The 22,818-nt window shown below is 38.8% G+C and overlaps 1 protein-coding gene across 3 annotated transcripts in view; it reads left to right on the top strand.

Moving 5' to 3' along the window:
* The window catches only part of TRPS1 (transcriptional repressor GATA binding 1), a 170,535-nt gene that overhangs the window by 10,138 nt on the left and 137,579 nt on the right, over window positions 1–22,818 (top strand). For all 3 annotated transcript variants that reach the window (XM_054385498.1, XM_054385496.1, XM_054385497.1), the window contains exons 3-4: window positions 10,593–11,722; window positions 19,642–20,245. In XM_054385498.1, the coding sequence (XP_054241473.1) occupies window positions 10,593–11,722; window positions 19,642–20,245 (1,734 nt within the window). The remainder of the gene's footprint in view (window positions 1–10,592; window positions 11,723–19,641; window positions 20,246–22,818) is intronic.

Below are 22,818 nucleotides of genomic sequence, written 5' to 3' on the forward strand. Positions count from 1 at the left end.
TGTTGTCAGGAAGACATTCAAACTGGAACAGTTCAGGCGTACAGTATAGAGGAATTTGAATTTTTAAACACACTTTCATTTCCTCCAAACAATTGTTTCGTTAGGTCCTTAGTTATTTATAGGAAAGTTTATGCTTGATTAGAAGGAGCTGGACACTTTTCCTATGCAGTGCTCTCAGAAATAAAACAGATGTGTGAGCTATCTCAGTTTGAACTGATAGAAGTAGAAATAAAACAGCTGAACCTAGACTATACTTGTCTAGTAAACCCTGGCAGTAAGATACTGCAGGGGAGACAAAAAGCGGTAGGAAACAGCCCATAGATAATCTCCTTAAGATCAGTCTTTTCTCAGATGAAAAACATTTTCCAAAATAGAACAGACAGCCTATACAATGTTGGCAATTTATTTTAAAGGGGAAAAAAAATTGGATCTGGAAACTTAATTTTTAAGAGTGCTAATTTTCCCTGCCCAATATGGGAAGAGAAGATTAAACAAGCTTTAGTGGCAAGCACCATACTTCATCACTTGCACATGCAGCAGATGTTGATCCAGAACATGTCAGAAGATAAGTAGCTGATTAATATTTTTATGCTTTCTTCTCCCCCACTCCCGATACAGAGCAGCTTTGTGAGATTCATAAACACAGTAACAGAACATCTGAAAATCCCCTTTTCACCCACACATGTTTATATTACTATGATGTCCATTTTGGAGGGGATTTTTCTCAGGCATCTGAACTGCTGGCGTCTCCTGCCGCCACAAGGGATTGTATCGATTGGAGCTCTGGTTAAAAATTGGTTCAGTCAAACTGCGGTGTAAAGCAAAGAGGGAACTGAAGAACTGAACCTGAATAATTGGTTCAACTAAACAATATCATTTGTATAGGTACTGGGCTAAAGGAAAATAATCCCTTTGTAATTAACTTGAAATAGTAGTGGATGGGGCTCAAGGTCTGATTTATTGATCTCCTTGTACTTAACAAACTGTTCTGTTGTAGCTGAGGTGGAAGTTATCGATGGATTTATAGTCTCAGGCCAGGGAGCTGGGCACAGAACCCAGAGGATGAAGATCACTGACTTTGATCTGGCTCACAGTGTATAAAGATTTGTAGTGGTGAGGGAGGCTATGAGCTCTGTAGTTTGCGTTCATAACAAAAACCAGTGGAAAATGTCTGACTGCAGAAAAAAACAGTATCTGCTGTCTGCAGACAGGTAGGGATGTGGTCCCTTTGCCAAGGGCTTGGAAGAAAGAAATCAAATCCATTTTTTGACTTATACCACAGAAGTGAAGTCTGTCCTAGAAAACTTAACCTTCTTCCCCAAACCAGAAAAAGTCACACCTTCAAACCTAAACCCATTTTTTGTTTGTTTGTTTGGTTGGTTGGTTTTGGCTTTGTCTTTAATGCAGCCAGCAATACAGTAGGGATACACGTTTGGCTTTGCATCCAGGTACACAGATATTGGGACCATGTAGTACCTAAAGAGGATTTGGCTGGGAACTATGTAAATAATCCAAGCTTTCTGGCCTTACTACAGTGTAGATTTTTATTTGATTTGAATATTTAATCCAGTGAGATTCCTTTGTCTTTGAAAATGATAGTTTTGAAAATATCCTGTACTCTCTGTTCTTATTTTCTTCCTCAGAGGTTTTTATTTCATTGAGTTACAATAAATTTCATAGGATGGGGTGAAATCACTGAGCTGTTGCTGGGAGATTAACTTTGTTGACAGTATAGGTTTCAGAAAACATTTGCTAGCTCATCCCTGCATTACCAAAGAATGTGTTTATCAGCTTTACTACTTTTATCAAAATAATATTTGAAGTGAGTTCAATAGATCAGCTTTTGCTGATAGCCCTCATTACTTTTTCCATACATGCAGTTAGCTGAGCAGTTGCTGTAGGCAGCCTTCTCTTTCTGGGTATGTTAGCCTGTGTATGGCTTTGTGAACCTGGCTAAAGCAGTGGGCTTTAGTCTGGATATGGAAAAATTACTTAAAGTGAAATTCAGGTGACTAATGCCTATAATGCTGACAAACTTTGCTTTACTGCTTTATGATTAAGTCTCCTTCTGTGTTTGATCTAATGACTCCTTAATATATATGGAAAGGTCTGGAGACACGCAAGTTGCAGGCAAGTAGGCAGGAGTCTTTTTTTTTTGATCCCCAGATTTTTTTATGAGTGGTAAGTAGGACAGCTTCAACAGAAAGGTTGGAGGGTGCTGTCTTCTACATAGCAGCTTATAGCTAAGGGTGGTAGTGAGGTAGAAGAAGCAAGCTTGGATCCCCTCTGACAGAGCAAGGAAAGGAGCCTACTTTTCCTGTTTCCTGAACAAGTGTTCAAGCCATTAGGCTATTGAATAAAAGGGAGCATGACCCCATTTCCTGATGCATTTTAAAAGAAAACAGTGTCCCTCAAAGAAAGAACAGAAATGTCTGCATTCAGGTTTCAGATGGCACGTCTCAAGGGAGAAGGGTATTCATGCAACCAGGAATAAAGACATACTGCAGTGCTCAGCAGTTGTTATGGTTGAGACCAGGCAGCTTCACATTGTGTGTGCCACCTCTGAGGAGCTTCCTGCTCAGCATGGCTGTGGTTCTGGAGCAGACCTACCTCTTCTTATATTCAGCCATTAAGACATTCAAACTCCTTTCTGAAAGCAGCAAAAAGTGATTTTTTTAATTTAATACAACCCTCTCATTTTGATTTTTTCCCCATGGTTTTAGGCATTAAACTGCCATATAAGACAAATCTCTGAAAAGCCATAGACTGATAAAAGACATCCAAAAGTTTCTTAAGTGTGTTTTGTGAATTTGGGGGACATATATTGAAAAAATAAGAAAGTATTATATTGTCTAACTATTCCACAGAATAATGAGAGATTGGTGGTGAATTTTTTCTTTTATTATTCTAGACATCCAGTATACTAAGAGTTCTCCTATACCACTCAGCCTGATTCTTTGTTGCATATGAATATGGGTAACAACTTTTCCAGGATGTTCACAGCATCTAAGAGCACTTGTGGCTGTCCAGCTACCAGGTTACACTGTGCCTTAGGAAGTGACAGAAGTGCCCACACATGCAGAGTGTGTAAAACTCTTCCTTTTGTTTCCTTAATAAGTCAGTGTTCTGAGCTCTATGTGCTGACACGGATTTATGCACATGTGTTTTTTGGTGGTCTGGATTTCAATATATCAAATCTGGCAGCTTTTATGTTCTCATGTTAGAAGTGTGTGACTAGTATAAAGTCTGGTCTAACTAGGATTCAGCTGAAAGAGAACCAGTGGTTTTATTAGAAGCTTCTGCTTTTTATCCTTCACTCCTATGTTAGAAGTTTGATTGAATATGAAGCTGTGAAGGTAAAACTAAAAATAAAAAAGTGTAAGGAGTCAGTAAGGGTACAGATGTAATCAACGTTGCTTCTCATGCTAAACGTTTTCCTCTACATTTTTGGGGGTTTTGGCAAAGGAGCTCCTGCAGATACTGTGAAAATCTAGACTGGAGGCATAAACAAGTACAGCATTTACTATTGTATTAGTAAGAAATGAAGCCATCTTAAAGTTCAACTTTGTCATCAAGTGGGCTCCCTACAAGGTAAGATGGGGACCTAATTAGATACCAGCAAATGAAAACACATATGTGAATGAATTTCATTTTCCTCACATGTTTAGACAAATGGATTGAAATTTTATACTGTTGGGTCTTACTGGCTTTATCTCAACTGTCCATAAAAGAGGAATTACATCTAAATAAAAAGAGTAACTATTGCTGGCTGTGATGTATCCTGATCTCAAACTAGACTGAGCTGTGCTGGATCTTGAAGGGTGTACTAGAACAGAACTTGCATGAAACTGTGATGTGTCCCAGAAGGCCAATTTCATCTGTCAGCTGCATTGTTGATTCTCCCTGAGGTCCCTGCTTAAACTGAAGGCTGTTAGGTTATCTTGGGTGTTGCATCTCTATGTGTGCATACCTGTTTATTTTGAGTCTTATTTCTGGGTCACAGTCAGGCCTGGAGACTGCCTGCAATTCTGAGGCAGTCACAGCTTATGAACAAAGGCATCAGATATCTCTTTCAAACCACTGATACGAAAAAGAAATGGTGGCAGGTGGAGATATTGGTGGTGGTAAAACACCTGTATATATACATCCATCTGAGTATGCATACATACATGTGCTTCTTTTTTCTTGTATTTTTTTTCTCTCTCTATATATATGTACATACATATGTATATATATTATGTTGAAAAAGCACTTGTGGCCAGCACTTGTAGACATCTGAATTCTGTATTGACTATAGGTCGTAACTAGTGATTTATGTTGTTACTTGAAGTTTTTTATAACATTTCTGTGGAGACATTAGCAAGTTGACCATTCAGAATGATATGCAGTGGTTCACAGCACGGGAGCTGCTAAATAGTAAGTGCCTGAAACATTCCCTTGCTCTGTGACAGAAATGAGAGGTAGACTACCTTCATATAAGAACATTCACAGGGGCACTTTCTGTGGACCAGTGATGTGATGTGTTGTTCATGTTTAATATTCCTCATCTTTATGGCAGGGATATTCCTGGTAGTGTTGGAAGAGAGGCTAATGAAGAAAGTTAGTGAGACTAGTAATAATCACTGATAATTTTAAAGATATAAGCTGCTAACCTAGCCCACAGAAATGACAGGAACTCAGAAAATACAGTTGCTGGGGAAAAAGGAAAGCAGCTAGGTTTTCTTCTGGTGTATATCAGTGCAAGTTTGCCTCATAGTCTATGAGGCTGTGTGAGTTTACAGTAGCCATGGAACTGTCTGGTAATTCTGTCTATACAGAGAGAGAACAGAAGGGATGATGCTTCTTTTAGGTGCTAGATATTAATCTACTAGCGTTACCTGGCACTGGAAGTCTTGATTCTGTGTTCTTTACTTCTGCTGTTTTTGCACATCTGGTCTCCTGACATTATTTTAAATCCTGTTATTGTTCTGTCACAGTTTTCATTTTAAAAATAGCTTTTAAATTCTAATGTAAAAAAAACCCAAAAACATGCTGGCTTCAACGGCAACAGAATAAATCTTGAGAAGAATGCACTCATCTTGAATTAATGGTGACCCAAATGTTTGCTTTCTTGTTAAGTGCAAATTGCCCAGAAAGCTGGGAGTTTGCCCCGAATCTTTGCCTCACTTATGCAACATAGTTATGTCTACCTATCACAGTGCAATAAATAGTTTTAAGAGTACACTGAAGATTCTTCTGGTTTTACATGAAAAGAGAGAGTGAATGAGAGGGAGTGAGTTCTCCATAGAGAAGGTTAAAGAACTGGGTGGTGTTACACAAACTTGCACAAAAGCCAAGAATCTGTTCTGGCCTGCACAACATGAAGAACTTCATAAATGTGGGATGGTTAAAATGTTCTGGATGTTATATTGCACAAAGCAAATGAATAAATAGGAGCATTAGAAAATGTTTTAGGATTAGAAGAACAATTGGCAAAGGCAGACTGGATGGCTCAGGAGATTGGTAAGAGATCTGGAGCCTTGGAGCCTTTCACCTCCTGGTTAGCCAAAGATGTAACCCAGGTAATTAAAAAAAAAAAAATTGTTAATGTTTGATGTTCCTATGCAGATGGTCGGTCTAGTTTCTAATCAGTAGTTGCAGAATAAGCCGGAGGGGAAAGATAGCTTTACCCTGTGCATGTAAGCCTTGTGGTTGAATCTCTTGATGGATATAGGCCATTAGTTTCTGCTGGTAGAATTTTCTTCATGAACTGCATGATTACAAGAGCTGGCAGACTGTCTTCCTTGGTAATTTTCATTTTTGGTAAGCAGTATGGGTAAACTACTTCAGCATAGTAACTTAGAAAAGGAGGGTGGGGGATTAGAGTAGGGGCAATATGTGCATCAAGGCCAGATTAAATATCAAAGACACATTAAAAAACTCTGCTTACTCATGTCCACCTAGTCAATGAAATCATTGTTTTCAATGACTAATTAAGATAATACAGACATAACTGTTGGAAACACATAGTGCAGTTGAAGAGTTTTGTTGAGGTACTTGCCAACATGCTTTAAAGAGTACGTTCTGAAACATTGTCAATTACTGTGTTACCTCTTCTGGCTATTTTTGGAAATATGCATGGTGTATGAGGAGAACTTCAATCCTTGTGGTGAATTCTTTCCCAGACTTCTAGATTTTGATAATTTCTCCCATTAATGAATGAATTTAATCAACAGTTTCTGAGTTTCAGGAAATCTCACTGTGAAATATATTTCAAATTAATCCCAGATTGAGACATGGCCTTGAAAAGTAATTTTTGAAGATTATCAGTGCAACTATCTTGAACGCTGTGATGGAGAACTCATTCTCAGCTTCCTCTATACAGCATAATAATACCAACTATATTGCTGTTAATGTGGTGCTGCAGGAGTAAGTGATAATCCCAAGGTCTCACAGGCAAGCCATAGTGAAAGAAAGAACTAAATCAGGTTTCCACAGTCCAAACAGATACCTTGCATATTAGGTTCTCTATAAACAGAATTATGAAGATTGATTTTCTTCTGTGCTTATTGAGGGAACTGTTGATCTATCGGTGTTCTTACATTTTCAGTGCAAACTGTCCCTGTACTTGTGGCTGCCACTAGTTATGTCATCTGGTATTTTGAACTCCACTGCTCTAAAAGAATAGCAGAAACATGGGATTGCTTTTGTTTAGTTTCTTCTTCTTTATCTTGGGGACGGGTGTCTACTTAAGAAAGTGTAACTCAGTCAAGGCAAAGTCAGGTTTGGCTGGGATCAGAATGAAATAGGGAATTAAACAGGAGAACCTGTCACTTCTGATAACATACAGAAATGTGAATATTGATTTCTAGGGTGTGTGTATATGTGTATGTATATATATATATTTTTTCCCCTTTCTCCTCTTTCTGGGGCAGGTAAGTGGGAGCAGGAGGTTAAGGACACTTACATACCCAGTGAAGGGTTTACAAACCCAGCGAAGGAGTTGAGTGCATGTACACAGAGATAGGGAATGTAACTGAAAAGTCGGAAAGTCAAGACAAGACTTGAGTGCATGAATCCAGATGATTCTGAAAATGTGTAGACTTTTTCCAAATTTGTCTGTCTGAAAGATGAAACTTCTTCAGTTTATAGCATAACTTCATGTGCTTCTCCCAAATTCTGTGTATGGAATACAGGTTCCTCAGATCTCTTTACCCTGATGACCCCCCAAGAATGCTTTCAGTAGGTTTTGTTGTGCATTCAAAATGGCTTTAGAGTGTAATATCATCAAGATAACCCTGTATTACTTTCACATATATTCTGTCCTAATAGGACACATTATTTTAAATCGTAGCAGGGTAGTCAGGGAGATGCCAACCCAATAATTGGTAATCACATTGCAATGCTGTAAAGTAAGTATGTCCCCACCTATTGCAAGAGATTAACACAAATAGAATGCTTGGTTCTATTTTATCCTCTTGTGATGCAGAGAAGGATGTGTTAGCATGGGATACAAATGTGGTATGTAGGCCACTGAGAGCAGGATTATCACAAGTTACAGAAATGATGTGATTTCCAGTCCAGTGTATAAAATACTAGTGCTAATTATATGTTTTTCCAGCACACAGAAATAAAAGTAATTAGCAATGAACAGCAGCTGGGATTATTGTCATTCAGTTTCTAACTGGTATGTGCAGAGTGTCTGCAAAACAGGTTTGCTATCTCTAGGTTCTGTGAATGGACAGCTGAGGGTACTGGATGTAATTACTCATTAGAGCCACTTAAAGTAAAGCATTTTGGCCAGTTTTCTGTGGATGCATAGAACAAACAGAAGTATCTAATTAAATGAGCAAAACCAGATCACCTTGCAACTTATGTAATCATGCAGCGAGCTGCTGTTATTTTCTGTTTACTGTAATTCCATCAGCGCTTTCTTTAAGTTGTCTTTCAACACCATTTAGACATGGAACATTGAAATAATGCAGTGAATGGAGACCTGAAGTGCCAGATACTGTGGAGCAGGCCCAAAGCCTGCTGTTGTCAGTGGATCAGCTCAGCGTGGTTTTGTCTCCAGTTCTTACTCTCTCCATAAAATGAATGGACTTAATAAAATATCTTCTGTATTACAGAAGGTCTGTTAAAACATCACTCTTCCAAAGAACCTCTTCAAACCCAAATTCATAACTTGATACCAGAACTTGGGAGCCCCAGTTTAAGTGAAAATGTTGCTACAACTAAGTCTCAGCTCTTTGGCTGCCTGACTCACCATTGCCTAATGAGATACATTTCCTAAACAAACAGAAAGCAGTTTTCAGTTTATTTAAGAAAAAGTTTTAACTAGCACATGGGAATTGTGCTTTCTTTAGGAAAAAAAGAAAAAAAAAGAATTGTAGGCTGAATAGCAGCAGCTCTTTATATCATGATTTAGCAACTCGTTCACTCATATGCATGTTCAGTTCTGATGGGATGCAGAAGGATAGCATCTCATTTTCTGAGCTAAATGGCTAAAAGACATTTATATTATATGCATTTAAAAATGTTTACATTTCATGCTCTCTGTAGGTCTGAGTCTTTCCGTATGGTGTGATGCTGAATGAGCAGTGATCACGTTTTCTTTGTGGCACAGCTGTTGAGGAGGATAAGACTAATAATCACACCATTTGCCTAATGCATTAAAACTGAATCCTGCAGCAATATAGTAATACACTTACTGGTTGGGAAAAGAGAAATCAGACCCAAAAAGTGTGGAAACTTTTATGTTCCATGTACAGCATCTCTTGGGTATAAAAATTGAGAGTGTGGGCACAAGGAAACTTCCATCCATGTCCTTGATCATAGAATCACACAGAATCACAGAATTGTCAGGTCTGGAAGGGACCTCAAGGTTCCAACCCCGCTGCCATGGGCAGGGACACCTCACACTAGATCAGGTTGCCCAGAGCCACATCCAGCCTGGCCTTAAAACCTCCAGGGACCGAGGCTTCCACCACCTCCCTGGGCAACCTGTGCCAGTGTCTCGCAGTGTGAAGTGTGAAGTGTGAAGTGAAGAACTTCTTTCTAACGTCTAATCTAAATCTACCTTCCTCTAGCCTGGATCCATTCCCCTTAGTCCTATCACTACCTGACATCCTAAAAAGTCCCTCACCAGTCTTCTTGTAGGACCCCTTCAGATACTGGGAAGCCACAAGAAGGTCTTCTCGGAGCCTTCTCTTCTCCAAACTGAACAACCCCAGCTCTCTCAGCCTGTCCTCACATGAGAGGAGCTCCAGCTCTCTCATCATCCTCATGGCCCTTCTCTAGACATGTTCCAGCACATCCATGTCTTTCTTGTAATAGTGGTTCCAGAACTGGACATAGTACTCCAGGTGAGGTCTCACAAGAGTGGTGTAGGGGGAGAGAATCACCTCTCCCAACCTGCTGGCCACACTTCTCTTGATGCAACCCAGGATACAGTTGACTTTCTTTTTTTTTCTTTTTTTGATGTAGTGCTGTAAACTGGATGGTAGCAAAGGAGTAGATATCTCTGGATTTCAGGTGTAAAGAGGAATTATCTTCTGGATGCTGTACGCTGTTTACTGTTCAGGAAAAAAAGTAGAGCAATGATGGTATTTTTGTTAGGAGATTGTTCTTTGGCCTTGCAACCAGTTGTACAGGAGCAGAAAATCTTCCCCTGATGTCATGACAGGTGTGGTGCACTCCTAGGAAGGGCAGGCGTGTGTGCTATGAGAATGCAGGGTTTAATAACAAAAGCCCTGGAAATCTTGTTTCCTTCCTGCAGACCGTTTTGCTCAGAGATGATGAGAGCAGTTAAGTAGACCTACCTTTTTTTTTTTTTTTAATTAGTGATGTCATGGACTTGGGTGTGGTAGGTTTCTTTGCTACATGCCATTTTTCTGTTGTAGCTTTTCCATCCTTGTTTTACTAAATCGATCTCTGTGCCTAACAGAAGATTTCCGTGGAGAATGTCTGCACTGAGTAATCTTTGAGATTTTCAGACATCAGCCACTATGGCTGTGTTAAAAGTCATCCCAACAGATACTGGATACTCCTGTAGGAATAATCTTCATAAGAATTGGTCATACTCTGACCCAGCAAACTGCATTTATTGCTTCAAATTTAATTATTGTTTACTTTCATTTAGAAAGCAATTCTCTTGGACTTGCAAGCATGAATATGATTGAAGAAAAAGACTGAGGCCCTGTTCTTTTGTTCCACACCTGGTATAAGCTCCCAACAAAGCCTCCTATCAAAGTGTGCAGGAATATGGAAATTTGATCTTCTATCAGTGACGTGATTCAGAGATTTAGTGAAGAAAGGAATAGTCCTGTGAGACAATGTTAAGATCATATTGTGTATGTGTGCCTCAATAAGGAGCACATATTTATAATTAATTTATAATTCATATGGAGTGTATATGCAGCTGTATGAAACATTTCAAAGTCTTCAGCTGCAAATGCTAAATGTATGAGGCTATATGCCTGCTGTCTTACAATGGTGATGGCTAATGAAAGAGGCTTATGAATTAATTGCCTTCTATTTATCTTTTTTTCCCCTTCCTTGTTATTTCAGTAAATCTATAGTGAAGCTAAAATAAATTTATTCTTTATTCACAGGTTACTTTAGGTGGAACCTTTATTGGAATTGGGCGGAAAACTCCAGATTGCCAAGGCAACACCAAGTACTTCCGCTGCAAATTCTGCAATTTCACCTACATGGGCAACTCCTCCACTGAACTAGAGCAACACTTCTTACAGACTCACCCAAACAAAATGAAAGCAGCCCTTCCCTCCTCTGATTCTGGTAAAACTTCAGAGAAAAACTCCAATAAATCCAGTCCTACACTTCGACCATGTGATTCTGGAGACTTGGGGAAGTGGCAAGACAGAATCACTGTAAAAGCAGGAGATGATACACCAGTTGGATATTCGGTGCCCATCAAGCCAATAGATTCCTCTAGACAAAATGGTACCGATACAACCAGTTACTACTGGTGTAAATTTTGCAGTTTCAGCTGTGAATCGTCCAGCTCATTGAAACTACTAGAACATTACAGCAAACAGCATGGGGGAAGCCAGGCAGGAAGCCTTCACTCAGATCTGAATGATAAGCTTTCTAGGGGATCTGTCATTAACCAGAATGATCTAGCCAAAAATGCAGATGGGGAGTTAGTGACAAAGACAGAAAAGGGTGCAAGTGTGTCAAAAAAGAAAGACTTGACTAGCAAAGGAGCAGAGGACAGCATGGTGACAAGCTACAACTGTCAGTTCTGTGACTTTAGGTACTCAAAGAGCCATGGCCCCGATGTAATAGTGGTGGGCCCACTTCTCCGTCACTATCAGCAGCTGCACAACATTCATAAATGTACCATTAAGCACTGTCAGTTCTGTCCCCGAGGCCTCTGCAGCCCAGAAAAGCACCTTGGAGAAATTACTTACCCGTTTGCTTGCAGAAAAAGTAATTGTTCCCACTGTGCTCTCTTGCTTTTGCACCTGTCTCCAGGGGTGACAGGAAGCTCTAGAGTCAAACACCAGTGCCATCAGTGCTCATTCTCCACTCCTGACGTGGACGTTCTCCTGCTCCACTATGAGAATGCACACGAAGCTCAAGCATCTGATGTCAAACCAGAAACAAACGCCCTGCCAGGGGCAGAGGGGCCGCTGACGCTCAAGGAGAACAAAGAACACTCATGTACCAAATGTGACTTTACCACCCAGGTGGAAGAAGAGATTTCCCGACACTACAGGTATGGTGAAGTTTCAAATGATTGATGATAGGAATCCAAACAAACAGGCCTCCCTTAGTTCCTTAATTAGATGTCGCCATTCCCCAACCATCTGAGGAAACCAGAAATCAAAATATGAATGCATATAGATACAAATCTTGACAGCCAGAGTCCAGTCCAACATCCACTTTGTTTTGGAAAATCACCAGCTAAGTTGGTGGATTTAATTATACATTTAAACCTGTGCAAAGAAGAGAGAGATTTGGATTTATGTGCAGATGCTGAAGTTCCAGCATATTTGAGGTTTGGTCAACTATTTTCCACCCAGAATCTTTTAGGTACTATTTTAGTTTAGGCTTTTTACCAGAAAGCTGGCATCTTCATTCAGCTGGGGAACACAAATGGCTTTACTTTCCAAGACAGACTATGAATCCTTTCATGCTCTGTAACAGTGCTTCAATGTACTACCTTTTTGTAGTATTTTCCATTCCCAAGTCCAGCAATGCAATAATTAGTTAAGAGCATTCCACTGCTGTTTTGGTGTTGGTTTCACACTGGGAGCAGACACTCTTTTGTCTGTTGATGTCATTCCCCAAGATCCTTTTGCAGATGCTTATTTTTGTGTTGCTGGTTTACAGTGTCATTCTATTTATTTTAAACGCTAATGTTCCTATTTGGAGGTGGATGCAGCCAGTCTCCTGACTCAGTCTGACACAATGTCATAGTGGCAGCCAACTCCCTGCTAAACCTCTTGGGTCAGTTCCTGGGCTGTTGTAAACTGGCAGTCCAGTTTACATCAGAGGAGGAGCTGGCTCTTAGGCTTTGTAAAGAGCAGCAGTTGTGTGCCGCTGCAAAAGCAATGTTAAATATTAGCAAACCATGCTGAATATGTTAATAGTTAAGGCTAATGCGTCAACAACAACGGAAAACTCGGTATCTATCTCATCTAAAAGATCTTTGCATGGAAGCCAGCTAGTATGAAGACAAAAGAAGATGCATTTTCAAAGCTAAAGCTTTGTTAAAAGCTCGAGAAACTGTGCCACGTTTAATAGATTCCAAGACATCCAAAATTAACAAAGGCAGACTGGGGCATGATACTTAATAGAGATTAAAGCTGGGGGCATCCAAATGTTGCCCAACAGAGGGCTGCATTGGCAACGTATCAGGAGTCTATTTAAAAAATAAAAAGGAGCAGATTGCTCATCTTTAATTTGGAGCTAGGGCCCATGGAGGATTCAGGTCCCAGCATGCAGTGCCCCATTTTTGATCCAAGTGGGCCTGAGGGATGTTGTGTGGATTAATTAGTTAATGTTTGTAAACTGCTTTGAAGATGAAAAGTGGTATCTAAGTTCCAAGCATTATTACAGCAGCTTTGAGCCATGCTGAAGAACTCCATAGGCAGCACTTTGTCCGCCGCTGGGGCATGGTATGATCTTTTTTTAGTGATTAAATAACTGGAAGATTGATATGGCTCCTTGACTGAAAAAAAAAAAAAAACTTTTATTTTGCTGCAGCTGGTAATTTAAGTTTTAACAAGCATGCCTAGTAAAAATCCTTTTTCCCAAGGAAAGGGGAAGCCATGACTTTCAAAATTAAGTGCTAAGTCAGAGACAGGATAGCAGCAGCTTCTGCTTTGGAGGGCTCAGCACCCTGCGGCTCTGGCAGTTGTAATGGGGAACTGCATTTTGGAAAATCAAGAGATACATTTAAGTGTTCAAATCTCAACTTGTCTAAAATTAGTCTAGTCTGTTTAAGACCCTCAAACAACGTTTTTTTTTCAAGTGTTCAGTCTACAACATTATCACAGATCCTGAGGATGTCATGTAATTAAAGTGCAGTACAACATCCCCATAACTGCCAACTTCTTTCACCTTTTCCTGCTCTCCCCCCTTTTTAATTTGAGTTGTTTCTTTACTGCGTTTACTGCTACTGCTTCCTCCTGCTGTGCATCTTCTTTGAAATCACAGAATTTAGTTCAGTTTATGGTAAGTGCTCTGTAATGGCAAGACACCAGCAGGTTTTATTGCCTTCTATGCATAACCTAGTTTTCATTCTGTCAAAGTAAAACAAATGGAAAAAAATGACTTTTCAGGCATTGCAGCTTTTATTTTTATTGGTGTCAGTATTTTTTTTAGTAGAAGTTTTACATGCATTGGATATGCATTTTCTTTCCCTTTTTTGTACTTTATGAAGTAAAGATGCAGAATAGTTCAGATTTGAAAAAGTAGCACATCTATAAAACAGTAGTGCTAGAGAGCTATGTGACACACAGAAACATGTAGAATCAGCTCACATCTTAGCTCGCCTTCTTTGTGGCTTCATCATAGTTTATGTCAATAAAGATATTATGCCACATGTTATGTATTTCTGATATATTTAAAGTGCTACACATATGCATATATCTAAAATCCATCCATTTATAAGGAGCTGAATGGATTCTGGTACTAAATATAATACTAAGCATTAATGTGGTGCCAGAAAGTGTTGTGACTTTCACATATTTGAGTTTACCCTTCATAATCTGTGAGTATCCGAGGTGACTTTAGATTTTGGTTCATGTATTTTTTGTCTACATGTTTGATTATTTTCGGTTTTGAGTCATATGCATGAGCAGCATGCTTAATTTGTTTTCTCTTTTTGTGTATCCTTTTGGCACTACACCTACATTTTCACTACATCTGCTAACCAAAATAATTTCTACGTCTCAATATTATTCCTTTGTAGCCATGTATTTATTACAGTATTAGAACTTGCAAAGTGGTTCTTTCCAAGTTTTCTGTCTACAAAAACGTGTGCTTGTACATAACTCTCATTCAGTATTTCTTGATGTGATTATTTGAGAGCTGTTCAGTTCAATTTGAAGTTAATGAATCACATTGCACTTGAGTTTGCTTGTATTTAAACTACACTAAAATGTGCTTACTCAAATAAATCCCCAGAATGTTTATTGGCCTCCATTTTCTGCTAATTCTGCTGCTACTCATTTTCCATTATACCTCTGAGGATTCAGGTACTCATGTTCATTGCAAAGCTTATTTTTTCCTCAAAAGTGTCGGGTATTTTGGTGAACTAAAACATCCCAACACTTGTAATTTAGATAAAAATCATACTGAGTAGGAACATTTTGCATGTCAGATCACTTAGTCTAGAGATTATTTTCTTGCTTGCTCCAAAATAATTAAATTTTCATTTTTTTCTTTCTTAAAAATGAAAAAGACTTCTTGCAGAAGTGTGAGTTGGAGGTTTTTTGTGTGCCTTTTTTTTGTTAGTTATTGCTGCTTGTTTTTTGTTGTTTGATTTTTTTTCTTTAATGTTTCTCAAAGTTAAGGGAGAACTATGTTTTTTTCATTTTTGCAAAAATTGGAATTTTTCATGTAAATCCTTGTTTGTCAAAACAGTCTTTGACAGAAAGCATTTGATCAGTGCTCAGTTAAAAATGCTATGCTGAAAAATGCTTTAAGCTTCTTTTATAAAAAGATGGGGTAATTAATTAAACAACTGCAAAATATAAAAATAAAACAGATTCAAATGAAATACAAGCGTTGGCATTTTTCTAATAAATTAGGTTTAAAATGTGGATGACAGCAGTTATGTAGGGTTCTCTTTTGAATTAATTTCGAGTTAATTTAAAATTAATGCCTTACCTCTTAAAGATAAATGGGGTAAAGGCCAAAGAGGTGCTTTGGGCTCATGCCTTCCCAGCACCAGGGCTGAAGTCAGGGACAAGGGTGTCAGGGCTGCCTCCTCTCACTGTCAGGCAACACAAGCCAGTACAGGGTCTTAGACCTACAGATTATGGAAATGTGGAGCCTTTGGGATACTCCCCAGAGAAGCCAACTGAGGGCAAAAGGGTAAATTGAGGCCCACCAGCAGCCGTTTTTTCGGCAGAGCAGGAGCCTTCACTCTCTGAACAATAGCAGCAGCTGCGAGAACCTTTGCCATCCTTCTGACACCTTAATTCACAGCTCTGAGCTTGTTTGCTCTTGCCAGTGGCTTTTGCTCTCCTTTCATCTCAGCCTTACTCTCCCCTCTGCCCGTTCTCCCCTTTCTGACCCTCGTGAATTTTCTTGCTTGTTTTACTCACTGTTTCTTTTTAATTTTTTTTCTGTTCCCTACAAGCCTGAGTGCAGCATCCATTCCAATAGTAAAAGTTCTTACAAGCCTGTTTCTTCATGAGAAATACTAGTATTTATTATTGTCATGATTAAATTCAAAACATCCAAAAAAATGGGAGTGATACATCAACCATACCCTCATCCAGAATATTTTCTATGCCTTAGAGCCCATGAATATCTTCTGGTAATTAAAAAGCAAACAAACAAACAAACAAAAAGTAATGAAAATTTGTTTTGTAGAAGTTGGTGTCTTGTAATACTTCAGAGTAGTTTGAAGCATGTCAGCAAGACTTAATTAACAACTGGGTAGGAGTATCACAGCCTATTAGAAAGCTTGTGTAAGAACATTTAAATCATTAAAAAACCTCCATCTAATCTCTCCAATTTCAAGATTTTGCAAGGGAAAATCCTTTATATCTCATAGACACCCAGTTCAAGTGTATTTTGGTACAAACAAATAACAATAGGATTTTACTAAATTGTCAGAATGTAACAGTGCAGCAAAGGTTTGGCCTGAATTTCTTGACATTTAATCTTGGGATTGGGCCATAATGTTTTAATGTCCATGAATAATCACGTCTTTTTTTTTGTAAATAATAATAGTAAGTGACATCAGAGAATGGGATGACATTGTCAATCCCAGTTCCAAAGTGAAGATAATGCCAGTTTATAGCTGGAGCTTGCTGTTAGTTTCCTTGAGTGGTGTATAAGCAAGATCACAAAAAGGAGAATGCTGTTTCCTTCTTCATTTACATCACTTTTTTCCATGGTGAGATTTGCCTCAAACATCTCTCCTTTGATCTGCTGTATACCAGCACACTGTATGCACCTACTGAAGTCGTAGTTTCAGATGGTATAGCTGTGGTTTAGCTGTAAAGTCTAACTTTCACTTAAGGCATGGGAGTGCTTATTGTGTACTTTGAAAAACTGAATTTTAAAAATTTTGTTGCTTAGTTTTGAGGAACTTTGTGCACGAATCTAGGTGTAACTTGGGCCTTTGGAAACACGGAGTAGGTTTCATTCTAGTATGAAAAGAAATCAAACGTTGCCAACTTGGTTCCTTGATTGCTATCAGGGTGGAGTGAAAACAGCCAGAGATGAAAACATTTTTTTTTCTGCCTTCTTCTGGGAAGGGATAGGTTTCCAGCTTTCAGAAGTTCTCTAATAGCTGATGATAGTTACTATTTTATTATTTGAGACTATGACTTACGTTGGACAGTTCCAAACTTTAGCTTACTTTTTGCAGCTTGGGGATAGAATAATATACAGGACAAACCCATGTGAAGTATGAAGATTTATGATGTCAGTGGCAGACAGAGATTACTTTTTAATGCATACTAGAAAAGTATGTACTGAGAAAAAAAGCCTGTTGGGTTGCTATCTACTTAAATCAGTTCTCATCTATTCCACATCACAGTGTCCATCACATTCTTGTGAAAAAAATAAAGGAATGCTTGCATGGACTCTCTTTAAGGCAATCATGAATAATTTAAATGAACAAACCTTTACTGTAATAAAGGCAATTTTAACTGAGCCTCAGCCATGTAGTTACAACTGTGTCTAATATTCAGCATTTATTTGTGGCCTCAGAAGTGTGGTACCACTTCTGTGATGTATACTGCTCCTGATCAAAAACATTAGCCAGCGTGGAAGCAGGGGGGAAAGAAAAAAAAACAACAAGTTAGGCAGAAAAAGATCAGCTGTTTGGAGGTGTGATATCTGCAGATGAGAGCCAAGTTAGGAAAGGGGGTTAGCTATTGAAATAGCCAAGTTAAACAACAGACACTTAGGGCTAAGTAGCCTCCCAAAGGATTGATAAACTTTCACATAGAGAGTGTATGTGGTTCAGCCATTAGCCCCCAGTGGGGCTAATGGCTGAACCACATACACTCTCCATGTGAAACACTCTCAAGTGTTTAACTTGGCTTTTAAAATAACTAGCCCCTGTCTAGCTTGGCCTTGCCTGATGGTATCCCACCTTTACAGGGCTGACCCTCTACAACTTGGCTTTTTTTGTACTTATAGAATGGTTTTGATCAGATAGCACTCTCTCTCTCTCTTTTTTTTTTTTTTGTTTTTTTCTCCTGTTTGATTCAGAAGAGAATTTAGCTCAATTTAGAAAAGAATGAAGTTGCAAGAGAGAATATATTAGTGTCGCATTGAGAGACAAGCTGATTTTAATGAAATGCAATTGTAGAATGAAGAAAAAGGAACACAGCCAGAACAGGATTTTAACCCGCGGCTTGCTCTCCCACAAGTAGATTTTGTTGCCATAAGGCTGTGTGGAGAATAGCTGACTTTAATTTTTGCATAACTGGATGAGCCCATCTAGTCCCTTAAAATGAATATAAGTATGGAAAACGACAAAAAAGAAAACTGATACTGCACAAGGGCTGAAAAAGCTTGAATCTGAGTGTGTACTCATGTCTGTATGCTGACCCAACTGTGCAAGAAAATCAGACAATGTAAATAACATATGGTTTGTTTTTCCAACAAAAGGAAAGAAGGAAGACAAGGGGGTTTACTAAGTTTGGCAAGTTGTCCCTTCTAAACTATCATATTCTAAAAGGGACATTTTGTGTATTATTCCAGTTCTACGGATGCACAGAGAGCCAAATCCTGTTCTTACTGAAGTCAATGGGAGTTTTGCCATCGACTTCACTGAGACTAAGATTTGGCCTCAAAAGAATTAATTGTAACAATTGGAGTTGTCAGGGCAGTAACAGATTTCTCGTACAAGTTTTGTCCTGTGTGGATAACGAAGGGCTCGTTTTTTAGCTTGGCTAAAAACGCTGTTGTAACTCAGAATGCCTGGGGTGTGGATGTGTGAGTGTATCTGTAGGGAGAAGCTTTCACAGAGTTATGTACAATTTGATGAAGGGCAGGGACAGTATTTTACTCTGCATTGGTATTATGTTGGGCACAGTGGGGCCCAGAGCCTGTCAGAGGGCTCTGACCGCTCCTGTGCTATAAACAATTATTCATAATAGTGTTAGAGAGCTCATAAACAGTGTTCTGTTCCTATGATAGATTGAGTAAATGGGTAACATGTTGTTCTCATGTAGCAACATATGCTTTACATAACTTAGCAATGCTGTATTATATAGGCTTTTAGAATAAAAACAGGAAGATGTGTTATTCTACACTGCTTCACAGCTCATACCCAAGCATTTCTGTGTTTGACAGGAAAACACAGCTTCCAGTTACACAGCCAACTATTTTGCTTCTTCTTTAGAGCAACGTCTTTTCAAGTTGGGTAAAAATGTCCATAGAGAACATACAAGTATTGTCTCTTGAGTAAAACCTTCTGTCCTTTGGTGTGTTCTTACCTGTATGTTAATTAGAGTTCCATTCAGAATCATCTTTGTTAATCAAAGCATATGTGAAATTGATAGAAAGCAAAGTGATTATTTTAAACGTTTTAGCTTTCTACCATAGATCTGCCTTATACGAAGTGCATTTTTTATACAGGGCAGACTATCCTCATCTATTTGTTTTTGGTTGAAAAAATGTGTTCTACTGCAACAGAAAGTGAAAAGTGTATTGCAACAAACTGAAAAGAAAAAAAACCACAAACTTCACACAATAATATTCGCTGGGATTTTAGAATAATGTGGTGGACTATGAATGAATAGTAGGAGGCTGTTGCAAGTAAGGGGATAAAACCAGCAGGGTTTTTCCCATATTGTAGAAGACACCAAAGTAAACCTGCATGCTTTATTTAGAGAGAATTGTACTGTAAATTTATCTTGGTAGGTAAAACCACTGTAAGAGGGAAGGACAAAGGGAGACTTTCATGTTGATACACTTCTCATTCTATTCCAGGAGAGTACACAACTGCTACAAATGCCGTCAGTGCAGCTTCACAGCTGTTGACACTCAGTCACTACTAGAGCACTTCAACACTGTGCACTGTCAGGAGATGGACATCACTACAGCCAATGGGGAGGACAGTCACGGCATTTCATCTATCAAGGAAGAGCCAAAAATTGACCTCAAGGTCTACAGTCTGATTAATCCAGACCCCAAAATGGGGGAGCCCCTATCTGACAGCATAGTGAAGAGAGAAAAGATAGAAGATAAGGAAGTGCTCAAGGAGAAAGGTTGGACTGACGGTCCCAGTGATGATCTTCGCAACGTGACCTGGAGAGGAACAGACATTTTGCGGGGGAGCCCATCATACACGCAGGCCAGTTTAGGCTTATTGACCCCAGTGTCCGTCAGCCAAGAGCAGCCAAAGCCTTTAAGGGATAGTCCAAATGTAGAAGCTGCCCATCTTGCACGGCCCATTTACGGCTTGGCGGTGGAGAGCAAGGGCTTCCTGCAGGGCGTGCCCGCCGGAGCAGCAGAGAAAGCCGGGCAGCTCACCCAGCCCTACCCTGGATCCGGGGACAGCAAGGCAAAGGATGAATCCCAGTCCTTGTTACGGGTAGGAAGTTCTCTTTTTTCCCCCTCCCCTCACTTATGTTTACATATTGTGTTTAATCAGGCATGCAGACAGTTTCTTCAGTTCCAGAGTAAGGTGGTTGTTGCTTTTTTTTCATGCATGGGGCAAAAAAAGGTAAATGAAGGAGACCGGAAGACAAACTTGTAGAGATAAACTGGCAGGTAAAAGTTCAAAATGTTTGCATAAAACAATATATATACATATATTGATGTGGTATTAGTAAGCAAGTGCTTCTGCTTTTGCTGTTCAGCTGATTGAATTTTGTTTAATCATTCCTGCTAATTGTGTAGGTTAGTGATGCATTTGAAAAAGGAAGGTTTAGAACCCCAGAAGGCTGCACATCTGTTACACTGAAACAACTAATCAACTCTTAAATTTTGTTGGTGGTGTGATAGTTCACGCTTAAGCAAAATGTCACATTATTAAGTCTCTTAAGAATGTGAAACCTGAGGTAAATATTAATAAAAACTAACCTCCTTTCTTTATGTAAAGCAACATAATTATATATAAATTTTAAACACTTATGTGGTTGCCTTGGAAGAAAAAGAGAAAAGGAAGGAGCTTAAGTGACAAGAAAAAGCAATATTGGTCACACTGAACAATTCCTATTCTGTCTTTTTTTTTTTTTTTTTTTAAACAAAAGGACCCATATATAAAGAATTTCCCTTCCATCAAGGTATGTTTTCCCACTGGAGAGAAATCTGAAATTAGAAAAGCACTGAAATTCTGAAGGGCTGAACAGGGGAGACAAATGAGTGCCTTTCTCCTGGAGGCATGACTGTTTCCAGGGGCTCTTCCCTATCTCAACTTCTAGAAACTTGCTACAAGAGTGGTCAGTCCACAGACAAACCTCACTAGAACGGACATGGTGATCATCTGTTTCTCATAGTGATCTTTTATAAGAATACGTATAATATCCATTACTGTAAGAGGGAACAACATGTCAGAAAAAGACAAAAGGCAAGACAAATGTTTTACTCCATGATCTGCTAAAATTATGCATTGGTATATCTGTCTCTGTATACACAGGGATCTTAGAATCTCTTTCTAAATTAAATTAGTGTTCTTGAAAATATTGCAGCTCTCCTAATTATGAAGTAATGTGTCTGTCACTTAAAGCATACCTGCAGTTTGGGGGACCACAGTCCTTCGTCCCATACAGACCATGAGTAGTTACTGTTTTCAGGTTTAAAGTGTATGAGGAGCAGTTACGGTATGACAGGTTCCCTGTTGCAAACCTGGATGTGTGCTCACCGTGAACTGGAGGATTATATTTCTCTCCTCCATTTGGAAATATGTATACAAATATATAAATATTTCCAACTAACAGTGCAATTCATGCTGCACAAGGCACTTCAATTCTTCTAGTGGTTCTTAGCAGTGCACATATACTCACTGGCCAGAGGAGCCATTTATGTTATGGGTTATCAGAGTACAAATAATTTCCAGTTATTTTTTTGACTACTGAGGAATTAAAAAAAAACCCACCAAAAACAATTAAAGAAAAAAAAAAAAAACCAAACAAAAACCAAAACTGGAAAGGGGTGTGGCAGTGTGCAGAATTAGCTCTTTAAAGGTCTAAATGTGGTTGGTAACTGGAGCCTAAAATCTTAGTAAGTGGTGAAATCAGGCCATTATATTATCACTTTTAGCCTCTGGCGAATATAGAATTAGAAAATATGTACTGGATGTTTCATATACCCTTTTTGAAATAAGTTCAGACACTTTTTTGAAGTCTTTCTACAGAAGCACTGATTTTTTTTTTTAATTTTTTCTCTCCAAATCAGTGTTTTTTACAAGTTTGGATATATTTTGATCACTTCTGGATGTTCGAATATATGAAGTACCTGTGATGTACCTGTGATGTCCGTGGGTGTACTAGCAGTGTACACAAAATAGTTCCTTGCATTTTAAAATGTAGACAACTCAACTTTTCTTATATAGGATTTGTGAAAGGATTTATTAGTGGATTAGGTCTGCTGACTGGTAAAACCATACCAATGCCCTTCAAAGAGGAATTACTTTTATGTACACCTTTAACTACCTCATTCTTTGAACTCTATTGTACCAAGGACTTGTTTGTCTGGGTCTTTTTCTTAATTAAAATATTTTAATTTTCACTTTTCTTCTTTCAAAATTAGGCAAATTGTCCTTGTCAGGTCAAAATATTTTTTTTTTAAAAAGGAAAGGTTCATTTGTACTGAATAGAATCCCTAATGTTCTGTATTTCATCACTATTGTTAGGTAGGAGAAAACAGTGAGAATTCAAACTTCTTGAAGGTAAGGAATGTTGTTAAGGATAGGAGATGGTGGAAGATGGAGTGTCATTCTGTGAGTAATTCCCTGTTCCCCTGGATCTGTGTAAAAGATATAGACACCTAACCCCTTTATTTTGCTTTTGGTTTAGTTTTCTGTAGACCATGTTACAGGATACAGTACTGGAGCCAGGAAATAAAAAGACAAAGTGATGGTCAGCTTGACTAGTGGGAGCTTAGTGTCAAGTATTACCTGACAGACACGTATGTCATATGTATGCTTGGAAACTTACCCGGCTC

This window comes from Indicator indicator, chromosome 12, assembly GCF_027791375.1.
Source record: "Indicator indicator isolate 239-I01 chromosome 12, UM_Iind_1.1, whole genome shotgun sequence".
NCBI lineage: Eukaryota > Metazoa > Chordata > Aves > Piciformes > Indicatoridae > Indicator > Indicator indicator.